Consider the following 14,258-nt stretch of genomic DNA (forward strand, 5'->3'; position numbering starts at 1 on the left):
CAATCCCATCGGCCCTGCCTGCCTGGCTGGGGGAGGTGCCGGGGGCTGGTTCTGGCTCAGCGCCCGCTGCCAGTCCCAGGAACCCCCCCGCCCCATTGGGATTTCAGCCCTTAAGCTGCTCTGGGCTGTGACCATCTGGCCATATCCCCCCCCCCGCCCCGGGGCCCTGGGCACTTTGCATGGTGGGGGGGGGAAGAACCAGCCCCTGTAGATAATGGTCCAGCCCTTCGCCAGCACTGATCTCAAAGCACTGTGAGGGCTGCAGTCTCCTGCTCCCCCCTCCCCACCATGTTAACATCATCCCCATTTACAGAGAGGGAAACTGAGCCACAGAGAGGGGGCAAGACATGGCCAAGATCACCCAGCAGGGCCAGGGATCCTAGTTCCCAGCCCACCCCCCCCAACCCTGAGAGACCCCTCCCCTCTCAGAGCTGGAGACAGAACCCAGGAGTCCTAGCTCCCAGCCCCCCTCCTAGCTCTGTGCCCTCCCTTTAATAATCCTCTCCCGTCTTCCCCCCACCCCTGGTATTTTCACCTTTTAAGCCCCTCACTGCCCTGAAGCTCCGGGTTGTTGAACAAAACCACCCCCCCCACATGGCTCGGCCCCAGGGGTGGGGGGAGAGAAAGGGGGGGGAATAACACCGTAGTGACTCCTGTGTGAGCCCAGCACGGACCCCCAGCCGCCCCGTGGCAGCCCCATGCTTCCCCCCGACCCCGAACAGCCCTTGGGCTGCCGTCATCGGCTGGTGTCGGGCTGTGAGTAGTGGTGCGGCTGTCACACCCCAGAGCCCCATTAAAACCGTGACCCCTCCCCATGGCCAGCACCTTGTCCCCACTGGGGGCAGATGGTGGGTGACCCCTGGGGGTGGGAGGAGGGATGAAGGGAGGGACAGCTGGCAGGGGGGGCAGTGGGTATAAATCCCATGAGGACTGGAGGCAGAAGGGGGGGGTGAGGGCAGGGGTGACCAGGCCACAGCCCCCTCCCAGGCCCAGAAGGGGGGGGCAAAGGCAGATGCAGCCAGCCAGATGGAGTGGTCCCAGCACCTGCCCCTATTGAGATCCCACAGTGCCCCTTGTGCTCGGATCACGGGGGGGGGGGGAAAGCACCAGGTGAGCAGGGACCTGGCAACAGCATCCCCCCCCCCCCCTTCGTTAGCACCAAGGAGGTGACTTTTCATTCCCAGTCACACCTCTATTAATGGAGCATGGGAAGAGCAGGGCACCAGGAAGCGGGGGAGGAGCTGGGAGCCAGGACTCCTGGGTTCTCTCCCAGCTCTGGGAGGGGAGTGGGGTGTAATGGTTAGAGTGGGGGGGGTGGGGGCTAGGAGCCAGGATTCCTGAGTTCAGTTCCCCTCACCTCTTTTCTGATCTGTGCACTCGGCCAGGACACATGTGCCCCCCTCTGGCATCTGAGCGTCCCACAGTCTCCCCCTGGCAGCAGGAGAACGTCCTCCCTCCTCAGCCCCCCAGCCCAGGGGGAGCCACCCCATGCAGGAACAAGACCCCCAGCCTGCCAGGCCTCCTGGGCTCCGCACTGGCGCATGGGGCTTTGTCCCCCGACTCCAGGGGTCCCCACCCCACAGCCACGCCGACCCCTGCCCAGAGCATGGGGGCTGCCCAGCGTTGGGCGGGGTGAGATGGGCCTAGAGGCAGAGCAGGGCCTGGCACCCAGGGGTGGGCAGAGGGTCGCCAGGCCCGCTGAGAGCCAAACCAGGCTGGGGCTGTTTCGAGTTCGGAGGCGACTGGGAGCAGGCCGCGGCCCACGACAACGAACTGCATTAGGTGGCCTGAATTATGCATGGGAGCCGGGACGCCGCGTCAGCACATCCCCCAGAGCCAGCCGCTGCGGGCGCCGAGAGGGGAGCTGCTGGCCAGGCAGAGTCCCTCACCGGCGTGGGGGGGCAGGGTCACCCCAGGCACCAATAGACCCACCAAAGCTAGAAATCTTCAGCCACCGGCCCCTGGCCAGGAGAGGGCCCCAGCTCCACGAAGCAGACTGGTAGCGTGATGGGGGAAACTGAGGCAGAAAGCCAGTGAGGATGGAGGACTCCCTGACAGCCGGGACTCCTGGGTTCTCAGGGGAGTCCCAACAGCACTGGAGCTGGGCCAGAAGGGTCCACTCAGCAGCAGAGCCAGGGAGAGGACCCCGGAGTCCTGGCTCCCAGCCCCCACTCCCTTCCCAGAGGTGCTGGCCAGGAAGGGCAGAGAGGAGCTGGCTGGCTGGCAGATGCCGCGGTGGAAGCTGTGAGCCAAGCTGGCATCCCCAGCAGCTGGGGGGTGATGGGGGGGAGATGCTGTCCTGAACAGAAGCCAGATGTTGCTAAACCATGCACATCAAATCACAGCGCTGGCGCCCTGCAAACGCCAGCCCCGTGGTGCCAGCGGGCAGCCGCCGTCCAGCCCTGGATCGCAGCCACGCCGAAACCGGGCAGCCTGCCCCCACCTCCCCAGAGGGACGCAGAGCCCTGGGCCCCCCCCCAGAGTAATGCTGCTTCTAACACGACCAAGGGGGGGCCGAGACCCCAGCCTCACGCCACTAACCCTTGGCAGGTGCCCAGCCTCAGCCAGGTGCCCAGCGATGGGGGTTCGGAGCAGGGCCAGGCCCCGCAGGGGAGAGGGGATTTGGGGCAGGACGCGGGGGGTGCTAGGGGCCCGTGCGGGAAACGAGGAGCTGGAGCGACAGGAGATGCCCAGGGCTTTAATAGGATGGTCGGTACAAACGGCCGGCGCTGGGGTCCGTGCTACAACCTGCAAGGCAAAGCAGAGGGCGGTTAGGGGGCACAGCCGGGGTGGGGGGCAGGAACGGGGCATTCAGGGAATCTGCTGCTGGTGAAATCCCAGAGACCGAACTCTTTATCCCCAGAACAGGGGGTAACCCCAGGGGGAGGGGCCAGCACCAGTCCCATGCACCCTGCTAGACCGGACACCCCCCCCCCCCCCATCTCCACCCAGCGCCCCCATCCCCCACTGCCCCAGCCCGTGGGTCCCCCCCGGAACCCCCTACTTACGTGACTTCGCGGAAAGCCCTCTTCTCCACGTACTTCAGACGGTATTTCCTTTTGAACCTGGTGGGGGGCAATGGGGAAAGGGGGGGTTAGATCCCAGCCACAAGGAATGGGGTACAGGCCCCTCAAACCCACCAGCCGGGGGGAGGGCCTCAGGGTGAGCCCTGCCTGATCGTCCCCCGCCCCCTCTGCTCCCCAGAGCCCTGGAACACCCCCCACCCCACCCCACGCCGGAGCCTGATTGGGGAACCTATGGGGGAGGGGGATGGGTTGGGGGAGCCTGCGCACCTCAATGCACCGCTTACGGCTAGCGAAGCCCACGCTGCCCGAACCGTCCCAGGGCGTCAGCCCTGCCCCAGCCTAGGGGCAGAGACCCCCCCTGCCCAGGGCACACGTGGGTCGGGATTCTCCTGCCAACCTCCCCCCTGGCAGAGCAGGCACAGGCTGCCCGGGGCCGTGGGGCCCCCCAGGCCTGCGCGGGGGCCCCCCACTCACTTGGCTCGCTCCCTGGGCTCGATCAGGTTTCTCTTCTGCAGGCTCTTGAAGCGGTCACGCAGGACGCTGCCCTCGGGCTGAGCGAGAGACGGGCAAAGCTGGTCAGAGCCGGGGGGTTCAGCCTGTGCTCTGGCTACGGAGAGGGGAATCTACTCGCTCCCATTTACCAGCCGCCCCTCACCCCGGCCTCAGATCTCAGCGCTGGGCTGGGACGCCCCAGCCCCAACTCTGCAGAGACCCCTTCACTGAGCTTCAAGAGGCAGCGCGTGCGGGGGGACGGGACGGACGGACAGGGGACCCTCAGAGCAGCCAGATGGGGAGACCGAGGCAGCAGATGGCCCCCTGGAAGAATCAGAGTGCTAAGTTACCGCCCCCATCAGCCCCATCCCTGCCCTGGGGGGCAGCTGGGACCACCCCACAGCTGGGAGGCTGCAGCCCCCTCTCCCACTGCCCCAGACTGGGGCGGGCCCCACAGGGCAGAGAGGAAGCTGGTTCCTGTCCCACCATCAGCTGAGGCCCCCGAGCTACACCTGGCGAACGAGAGCGGGGGACGCTGCGCCCTGGGCACCCGCTGGGGGCATCGGTGGGGCCCCCCGGTTGCAGAAGTATTGCACAGGAGGGCAGTGCTAGAGACAGAGCAAGGAGGGGGTGCAGAGGTGGGGGAACGGGGGGCCACAGGGGTCTCTAGACCCTGCAGCAGCTCCCAGACTCACCCAGCAGCGTCAGGCCTCGGCACGGCGCCGGCTGGGTGAAATCCCAGCCCTGGATCTGCGCCGGGGCCCGCAGGTGCAGACACGGACATGGAATTAAGGCAGGGGAATGTGGCTGCGGGGGAGGGGGGGGGGGGGATGAGCTGTTGCCAGGTTAACAGGGGCATCCATGGGCACCCCTCATTGGACCACGGGCTATAAACTCTCATGCTCCAGGGCAGGGGGCAGCTGCCAGCCACGAGGGTCAGGCAGGATTTGTCTCTGCGGGCAGGTTATCCCATAATCATCCACTGGGGGGGCATGTGGCACCGGCCCCTGTCGGAGGCTGGGACCGGACTGGACGGACGGGAGGCGGTGCCCGCTGCCGATTGGGTGGCTGGCCTGTCTGTCGGTGCGCACAGGACGAGAAGGGGGCTACATCTGGTGCCCTCAGTCCCCAGGTCCTTCCCCACTGGGCAGGGCCCGGGAAACCCCGGGTGACCTTCACATTCCCAGCATGCACTGCTGCGAATCCTCGTAGCGCAAGGATGGGTCTCATCACGGGGCACCAGTGTCGGCCCCGCCCCCCGAAACACCGAACCCCGGGGGCACCAAGAGCAGCCCTGGCACCAGGGAGATGGCCGCTGGTGCGTGCACCCACCTTGAGCGTCCGCAGGGACTCGGCCAGCTCCGTGCTCAGCTGCACCTCCAGGTCGGGGTCTTCGTACCTGCCAGAGAGAGACCCCGGGGGTGGGGGGAGGGTTAGAAGAGGAGCAGCCCCCCCACATGCTTGCCCTGAAAACAGAGCCCCTCCCCCAGCCAGAAACAGCCCCCGTCGGAGCCCCCTTTATGTGGCAGCCCCCTGCGCCCGCCTCACCCCAGGGCCCCTCCATACCCTGCTCAGCACCCCCAGTTCCCAGCGCCTCCTTCCTCCCCAGGCCCAGCACCCCCAGCTCCCTGCATCCCCTTTACATCAGCACCCGGCACCCCTAGTTCCCGCCCCCCCAGCTCCCTGTTGTACCCCTGTACTGCACCCCCCCCTTTAGCCATCCCTTCACCCCCCCATTACAGCCTGCTCCCCTCCCGGGTCCCCAGGGGTCGGGCACCCAGGAAATCACCCCCCCGCCCCCAGGAGAGTCGTGCCCATGGGCCCGCCGCGCCCAGAGGGACAGGCCCCTCGCTGCTCACTTGAGCCTGCCCAGCCGCCGGGGCTTGGTGGCCTCGGCCCGTCTCTTCGCCAGCCGCACCCGCCTCCGGCGAGCCAGCTCGGCCTCGCGCCGCTTCAGCTGCAGCCGGATGGAGCGGAGCTGGAAGAGCTCCTGCCGCCGGCACCGTGCCGCCTTCTCACCCAGCCGCCGGGCCGCCTGCAGGGACCCGAGCGGGTCAGATCCGGCGAAGCGCTGCCCCTCACCCCTGGCAACAGCCCCCACAGCCTGGCCCTACCCCCTGCTCTAACCACTGGGCCCTGCTCCCCTGCCTGCGCTGGGAGAGAACCCAGGAGTCCTGCTCCCAGCCCTGCCCTGCTCTAACCACCAGCCCCCACTCCCCTCCCTGAGCTGGGAGAGAACCCAGGAGTCCTGCTCTAACCACCAGCCCCCACTCCCCTCCCTGAGCTGGGAGAGAACCCAGGAGTCCTGCTCTAACCACTAGCCCCCACTCCCCTCCCTGAGCTGGGAGAGAACCCAGGAGTCCTGGCTCCCAGCCCTGCTCTAACCACTAGCCCCCATTCCTCTCCCTGAGCTGGGAGAGAACCCAGGAGTCCTGCTCCCAGCCCTGCCCTGCCCTAAGCACTGGACCCCACGCCCCTCCCTGAGCTGGGAGAGAACCCAGGAGTCCTGCTCCCAGCCCCCCTGCTCCCCTCCCAGGGCTGAGGAGAGAACCCAGGAGTCCTGGCTCCTCCAGCCACCGGTGCTGCACCTTCCCATATCCAGCTCCTAACAACTGCCCCTCCCGGGCACTCATTCCCTTGCCCCCCGCCCCCAGCGTGGGGCCCAGCGGGGGGGTTGGAGCCAGCCCCCCCCGTTGGCTTTGCGCTGAGCCGGCGCGGGGAGCAGATGGCGGTGGCTGGGCGCAGCAGATGGCCCCGCGCTGCCGCACCGAGAATGAAGCTCGCTCTGGCACGGGGCCCGGGAGGCCGCAGACAAGCTGCTTGTTACCCCGCCGCTTCTCAAGGGCGATCTGCAGAGCCAGGGGGATCCCAGCACGGGGTAAGGGGGCCCTGGGGTGTCCCTAGACAATGGCAGGGGGGCTCGTCCCGGACACCCCGCCCCATGGGATTGTGGCCAGAGGGCACCGGCCAGCTGCCATCAGCTGGTCACTATTGACTGGGGCTGGATTACCCATCCCCCCACGCAAGCAGAAGCCAAGGGGAATTAGGCACCAGGAATTTGGCTTCCTTCTCCCTCCTGCGCTGCTGCTCCGTTTTCTTCTCGCGCAGGGGGGCCGGAGGTGGGGGGGCCCCGGGGGCCAGGGGCTCATCGGGCGCCTCTTCGTCACCCCCCTCGTCAGCCGACTCCTCAAGCAGCCCCTCGCACTGCTCCCGGAAGGCCGTCTCCTGCAGGCAGAGCGAGCAACGGCCATGAGACAGGGACAGACACACGGGGCTCTGGCCCCACCGCCAGAAGGGGAGCAGGGCCTAGGGGTTAGAGTGGGGCTGGGGAGCCAGGACTCCTGGGTTCTATTCAGGGAAACTTCATCACTGTTGCATGGGAGCCGCCCCAGCGGAGGCGGGGGGGGCGGGGGGGGTTGATGTGCCCCACAGCTGCAAGGGGACATGGGCTGAAACACCCTAGTTCTCTAGGGAGCTTTGTGGGGGGGGGATTCGCTTGACCCCGAGCCGCCAAGGCTGCTGGACCCTGGGGGCGTTACAGGGGTGGGGAACGTGGCACTCAGCGACTGGCACTGCTGGGCCCGCAGGGCATCCGGGGCCACCCGCAGTGAGTCGGGAAGGGCAGGGCCCCTCTCACGCCCTCCCCGGGCAGAGTCTGGGGGGTCCCTGGCACTGGGGTGGCATTACTGACGGTGGCCCACCCCTGAAAGCGATTCCCTACGAGGCTAAATATAGCGGGATCGGGTGGGTGGGGGGCGGGGAAGCCGCCAGCCAAGGACAGGGGAGGGCGGGGCACATGCCCCTGCACCTCCCGACTCCCAGGCTGGGGGGCAGGACTGGTGGGTTTGGCCATGTCCCCTCTCCACCCAGAGCCTGGGGGGCCCCCGAGCCGCCCCAAGCCAGCTCAGCATTGCCTGCCCCCAGGGGCTCCCGGCCGCCTGGCTCTCACCTGGGTGGGGGCCTCGGCCGCCGTGGGGAAACGCAGCTGCCTCTCCAGCTTATCCTCGGCCTTCTGCCGCCGGAGCTCCACCTCGTGGGCCTGGAGCAGCAGCGCCTGGGGGGAGACACGGGGGTCAGCGGGAACAGCCCCCCATTCACCCCCAGCTCAGCAGGGTCCTGGGACCCCCCCACGCACCCCCAGCTCAGCAGGGTTCTGGGACCCCCCCCCACATAGCCCTCCCCCCAGCCCTAATCACCAAAGGGCAGGAAAGCTGCCCCCCAAGTCCAGAGTGGGGCCGCAAATCCTGCCCCCATGGCTGCTCCATTCCCAGCATGCACTGCTGCAAATGCTCCGAGAGCAGGCTGAGCCAGGGCGTGTGCGCGTGACATGGGGGGGGCTCAGCCAGGGCACCCCCCTGCCCCCTACCTGGTGGGCTTGGAACGTGGGGTTGTAGGACCCCCCGGCGGGGATGACTTCCACGGCCGGCAGCTCCGACGGCTTCTTCTCCAGCCTGGCGGGGCGCTGAGGAGAGAACGCGGGTGAGCCGGGAGGGAAGGGCCTGGCGCCCCGCGCACGGCGCCATGTGTCCAGGGGGTCCGTGCCCACCCCCCACAGGGACCCAGCACTCACCCGCACTCTCTGCTTCTTGGTCTGCTCCAGGAACCAGGCGTCCTGCCCGGCCAGCGGCCGGTCGAGCGGGTCTGCAGGGAGAGTGGCACTGTTACCACCAGCCCCACAACGGTACCACCCACGGAGACGGCAGGGCCTAGGGGTCAGAGTGGGGGGCACTAGGATGCCTGGGTTCTGTGTTGTTTAGTGGTTAGAGGAGAGGCTGGGGACAGCGCCAGGACTCCGGGGTTCTACTCCCAGCCTATGGCAGTGGGGTAGGGTAGAGCGGTGGGGTGGGGGGGGTGGGAGCCAGGACACCTGGGTTCTATCCTAGCTCTGGGAGGGGAATGGGGTCTAGTGGGTTGGGGGAAGGGGGCTGGGAGCCAGGACTCCTGGGCTCTAGCCCAGCTCTGGGAGTGGAGTCTAGTAGTTAACGCAGGGAGCAGCTGGGGCGACACCTCCTTCCCTAGGGGGAGCCGGGTCTGTACCCTGCTTTGAGCTCAAGGAGATCCAGAGAGACCTGGGGCGGGGCCCCCATGCTCCCCTCCCGCGGTACTCACAGCTCTGATGAGCTCTGGGGAGCATTCCAGCCAGGCAAGGGACACGACTCTAGGCCACTCGGGGCGATCAGGAGCAGCCCTCCAAGTATGGGGGGTGGCTCCATTTGTGCAGCGAGTTTCCTGGGTCTTGGACAAACCCCCAGCAAGCAGATACCTGCAGCAGCCAGGCCTGGGCCCCAGTGGGAGCACTGCGCAATGGAAGGCCCCCGGGTACAGAACAGAACCCCCCAACCCCACCCCACGGCTGCACCCTCTGCCACAGGCCAGAGTCAGCCGGGGCAGATCTCACAGCTCAGCGGCTGTGCTGAGCTTAGCCAAAGTCACCCCCAAAAAAGGGAAACCATGAATCTGGCCCGGCTTCAGGCTAGAATCCAGGAGCCCTGGCTCCTACCCCCCTGTTCTAACTACTAGACCCCACTCCTCTCCCAGAGCTGGGGAGAGAACCCAGGCATCCTGGCTCCCAACCCCCCTGCTCTAACCACTAGACCCCACTCCCCTCCCAGAGCTGGGGAGAGAACCCAGGAGTCCTGCTCCCAGCCCCCCTGCTCTAACCACTAGACTCCACTCCCCTGCCACAGAGGTTCCCTGCTTACTTGCGTCCGACCAGATGTCGTAGAAGCCCCCAGCCGGCTCGGGCCCCGCACCCTGGCCGTGTGCGGCCTCTGCTCTTGCTGGCCGTGCTTTCTGCAGCCGGGCCTGGAGGAGGCGCTGCTCTCGGGGCACCACGCCCCGCTCCGCCAGCTTCTCCCACAGCTGCTGCTTCCGCTTCAGCTTCTTCCCGTTGGGGACCTGGTGGGCCAAAATGCTGCCAAGGGGAGTGAGACAGGATGAGGGCGGCTCAGGCCTCTGGGCCAGCAGGGGGCGCTTGGCCTCCCTCCATGTGAGACCTACATCCCACTCCCCTCCCAGTGCCAGGGATAGAACCCAGGCGTCACGGCTCTCTGCCCCCGGGCTCTAATCCACTGGACCCCACTCCTCTTCCAAACCCAGCACCCCAGTTCTGCATGGCTATTATCCCAGTTTTACCAATGGGGAAACTGAGGCACAGAGCCGTGCCCAAGGTCCCCCAGGCAGAGAACCACCCATGATCCCCGCAGGGACGGCTCCCTGGCGCGCTTCCGTCTACACATGGGAGAGACGGGGAGCCACCGATACCATCCCACCAGCCCCGCCCCGGGCGGGACACTCACTCTTTGGGAGCAGGCACCTTGGAATCCGGCTGCAGGATGAGGTCTATTCGCAAGGGCTTCTCTTTGCCTTGGTTCAGCTTCCGGTCTGGGGCGAGGAGGGGAGAGACGGATGGATGGACAGCCACTCGCTCTGCAGCACCCCGGAGACGCGAGGATGCCCCAAAAGGGATGGCGTTGCCGCCCCCCCCCCCCCGCCCCTGGGTATTGCATCGCCAAAGCCAGCAAGCGGCTCCCACTGCGTCCACACGGAATGGGACGCACCAAGCAGGGTGTTTTTTTCCCCCCAACCCGGCTCTGGTCTCCCCCAAGCAGCTGGCGCGCATGGCAGGGCTTCCGACAGGCACAGAGCCCAACGTGCCAGACGCAGCTCGAGCCGCAGGCCATGGCCCATCGTCTAGTCTGTCCCCCTGCGTAACCCGGGCCAGAGAATCCTCCCTGGAGCCTGCGTCTCATCAAACCCCGCCATTCCCTGGCGCTCGCCGTCTGCCGAGTTGTCCCTCACAGCGCTTTATTCGTTAGCGCCATTTTAACCACGGGGAAACTGAGGCACCGAGATGGGGTCACCCAACAGCAGGGCTGGAACTAGAACCCAGGAGTCCTGACTCCTAGTCAAGTGCTCTACCCACTAGGCCACCTGGCTTCCCGGTATCTTGTGGGATTCCTACGCCCAGCCCTTAGCTTGTGGTTGAGCTAGAGCGTCCGGCCGCCCCCCATGGTTCCCTCCAAGCAGCTCCCCGGTTCACTACGCATGATGAGCGATTCACCTACCGACCCGCGGCAAGGCGTCCTAAAGCTGCTCGTGATTTGGGGGGGGCCCCCCTGATTCCAGATGTCTTAAGGGGCTTGACATTCAGGCTGCACTGAACCCCCCAGCTCTGCAATTCAGCCCCCCGCTAAGGCACCCCTCACTGGAGATCAGCGCCGGGCGCTGCATGCAATCCCTGACCGTTACAGATGGGAAAACTGTACAGATGGGGAAACTGAGGCACACAGACATGGGGACCTGCTCAGGGGTAACCTGCTCAGGCAGTGACCCAGCTGGGACTTGAACCCCAGGCCACCAAGGAAAGCAGCTGCATCTCTGCCCAGGACTGGTTCCCCCCACCCAAGTGGGACTCAGCCTTGCCCCGCAGGGACCCCCCCCAAAGCAGCCACTGGACTCCAAGGGAGCCCCCCACACTGGTTCTCCGACTGGGGGGGGGGGGCGCTGCCCTTCTGCCCCAAAGCTCAGGGACCCCCACAGCACAGGCTAACTCCCCGCCCACTCCCTCACCTTTCTCCTCACTCCCCGTGTCCAGGAAGAAGAGGCTCTCGTCCGGCTTCTCGGCCACCAGGCCCCTGGGGAGCGAAGGGGAGAGACGCCCCGTTACTCCCACACACTGGGGAGGGACTAAGGGAGCCCCGATGCCCTCAGCAGGTCCAAATTGCCCCTGCCCCCGTTCAGACTGTAGGTGCCCACCCACCTCACAGCTCCCCTTCCTCATCCTCATCCCCGATATCCCAAGGGTCCCCCATCAACTTTTCCCTTGCCAGCCCCCCATTTTCTCCTCCCCAAATTCTACCCAGGTCCACCCCTCTCTCTAGACCCTCCCCAGTTCTCCCCCTCCCCCCCCGCTTCTGGGCCCTCTTGACACCCCTCCAGCCTAACCCAGGAGCCCCCCCCCCCAATTCACTCCATGGGGTCCTCTCTGCCCCCCCCCCGGCACCTATGAGGATCCTCGAGGTCTCTGACCCCCCTTTGCCCCCAGTTTCTCCATCACCCCAACCCATGAGATCTTCTCCAGCCCCCAAGCTTCCCCACTCCATGTAGCCTCCCTTCCCCTGACCCCTCCCAGGGTCCCCGCACATCCCGCACCAGCACCTATCATCCCCTCTCTTACAGGACCCCCAAGCTCACCCCACAAGGCCTCCCCATGGCCCCCATACTCACCCCAACCATCACTGTCTCCCCCCAGCCCCTCACCCCATCAGGGGTCACCAATTCTCTTCCCTTCCCAGGGCCCCAACTTCCTCCCACCTCTGCCCCAATGCCCCCAGCCTGCCCCCTTTCCGGCCCCCACCCCCTCTGCTTTCTCCCCACACCCCCCTCCCTGCCCAAGCCCTCCAGCCCCCACCTCTCCCACCCCCCTGGGCTGGCGCCCCCCCCCCCCATCGCCTCGGGCTCGCGCCCCCCCCCATCCCCTCGGGCTCGCGCCCCCCCCCAGGCGCCCCCCCATCCTCCCGGACCGGCGCCCCCCCCGGGCGCCCCCCCCCTTCCCCCCGGACCCGCACCCCTCCCCGGGCGCCCCCCGGACCCACGCCCCCCCCGCCGGCCCCCCAGCCCCTCACCCGGCCGCGCGCTGCTGCAGCCCCACGTCCTCCAGGAAGGCCCCCAGCTCCCGGCCCAGCTGGGCCTCGGGCCCCCGCCATCGCTTCCAGCTCTTCTTCCGGTTGCGGCTGCCCCGGACCCGCCGCTTGCCGGGGGCGCCGGGATCGCGGGACCCGGCCCGGAAGCCCAGGAAGCCCGAGGCGGCCGCGCCGCCGCGAGTCTCCGTGGGCGCCGCCATCTTGGTAAAGGAAGGAAACGCCGGGCCGGAAGTGCCGGTTAAACTACTTCCGGCTGGCCCCGCCATCTTGGTATAGGAGAAAGAGAGGGGGCGCCGGCGGAGGGTTTTTATCAGCAGATTCCATACTCCCTCCCTCCCTCCATCAATCAATCAATAAATAATAATAAAAAAATCCCCGCCTCCCATGGCACCACCGCCCCCTCACCCGGACTACGGGGCGGTTCATTTTTTCGTCGCTGGATTGGTATTGGAATCAGCAGATTCGACACCCAAACCCAGCTCTGGGGCCGCTCAAGAGACCCGGGAGGCTGCGCAGGGGGCAGATGTGGGGCTGAGGCCAGGAACATCTGGACTATGGCGGGGAATAATGGGGCTGTCATTACACCGCCCAGCCTGATCCCCTTCCCAGTTACATGGGTATAAATCCAGTTTCACACCCCTCCCTACATTTCCCGGTGGGCATCCAGATTCCCGGGTGTAAATTCAGATTCACCCCCAGATTCCCTGGTGGGAATCCAGATTAATACCCCAGATTCCTGGGTGCAAATCCAGACCCCCCCACCTCCGCGCATAGATTTCCCGTTGTAAATCCGGGTTCCGTTCTCAGTGTAAACGCAGAACAACTTCACAATGAACTCTCTGGTCAGCCACGAGGGGGCAGGACCACCCGACTCGTGCCGGTCTCCCAGGGCTGGGCTTTGGGTGGGGCCCTGCCGGGGGCTGTGATCATATTTTTCCTGCCCCTCGTGAATGGTCGAACCGTTTTCATGGAAGATTTTCCACTTTTGGAAATGAAGAGAGGAGGATCCCACCCCCCTGGTGTCAAGCAGCCGGAGTCACTCCCCTGAAGCCACTGGCTCTGATTCCCTTCCCCTGGCCCAGTGTAACTCCAGTGCAGCCCCGGGGGGCGATTCCCGTCTGCGGGACGGGGGCCGTGTCTCTGGCCAGGCCAGCGGGCGCCGTGTGCCGGGTAGTTGTGAGGCAGGTGGGGTGATGCTACGTGGGCCCGGGAGCTGGAGGGCGTGTGTGGGGTGTGTGTCAAAACCAAGGGGGTCCCCCCCACAGAACCAGCTGGCTGCACCCGATGGGGTCAGGGCTGCAGGTAGTAACAGAAAACACACACACACACACACACACACACACACACACACAACTACTTCTGGCTGGTCCAACCAGAACCTGCACACACAAATCACAGAACACACGCGCACACACCCACGCAACATACGCACACACAAAATACATACATAACATGCGCACATAAAATACATTCACAAAAAACATGCCCGTACACAAAATAGGCACACGCAAAACAGCATATAGACACACAAGCCACAAGCACACAAAATACACACGCAAAACCCAGCACAAGGCCAGACAGACACACACAGAGAAAACACGTGTGCATCTACACACACACTGCTCAGCCTTGTTAGAAGCAGTGGATCCACACCCCTCCCCACCCCGGCTTCCTTTCACAAGCTGACACTCGTCCTGGCTTCACCCACAGATGTTTCCCAAAGCCAGGGTGGGCCCTTCTCCCCCCAGGGCCTGCATCTCCGGCACTGGGGTGGGTGCATGGGGGTGGCATGGAAGGGCAGGGCAGGGCTGCCCTCCCCCCCCCACTTGTGTTTCACATGGATGAAGTGAGCTGTAGCTCACGAAAGCTTATGCTCAAATAAATTGGTTAGTCTCTAAGGTGCCACAAGTCCTCCTGTTCTCTTTTCACATCCACACAGGGCTCTTGAAAACTGTAAATATTGAGGTGGAAAATCCAGAGAACCGGGTCTGAAGGGAAAGAATGACGGAGCCGTACCTAAAGCCCAGGGCTCCCGGGCTCTATCCCCAGCTCGGGGAGGGGGATGGGGTCGAGTGGTTAGAGTGGGGTGGCGGTG

General features: G+C 65.8%; 1 protein-coding gene across 1 annotated transcript; it reads right to left on the minus strand.

Annotated features, from left to right (window-relative positions):
• Positions 1-2,678: 2,678 nt before the first annotated feature.
• Positions 2,679-12,439, minus strand: NOP53 (NOP53 ribosome biogenesis factor). Its single transcript, XM_037884639.2, has 13 exons — positions 12,146-12,439; positions 11,091-11,155; positions 9,818-9,902; positions 9,221-9,432; positions 8,089-8,159; positions 7,885-7,980; positions 7,468-7,572; positions 6,570-6,743; positions 5,378-5,553; positions 4,851-4,917; positions 3,501-3,577; positions 3,009-3,065; positions 2,679-2,748 (listed from the first exon to the last, which is right to left on the minus strand). Exons 1-13 carry the CDS (start codon positions 12,427-12,429, stop codon positions 2,742-2,744), a joined length of 1,476 nt encoding a protein of 491 aa, XP_037740567.2. The 5' UTR covers positions 12,430-12,439; the 3' UTR covers positions 2,679-2,741.
• Positions 12,440-14,258: the final 1,819 nt, after the last annotated feature.

The sequence above is a fragment of the Chelonia mydas genome, chromosome 23 (genome assembly GCF_015237465.2).
Source record: "Chelonia mydas isolate rCheMyd1 chromosome 23, rCheMyd1.pri.v2, whole genome shotgun sequence".
Lineage (NCBI taxonomy): Eukaryota > Metazoa > Chordata > Testudines > Cheloniidae > Chelonia > Chelonia mydas.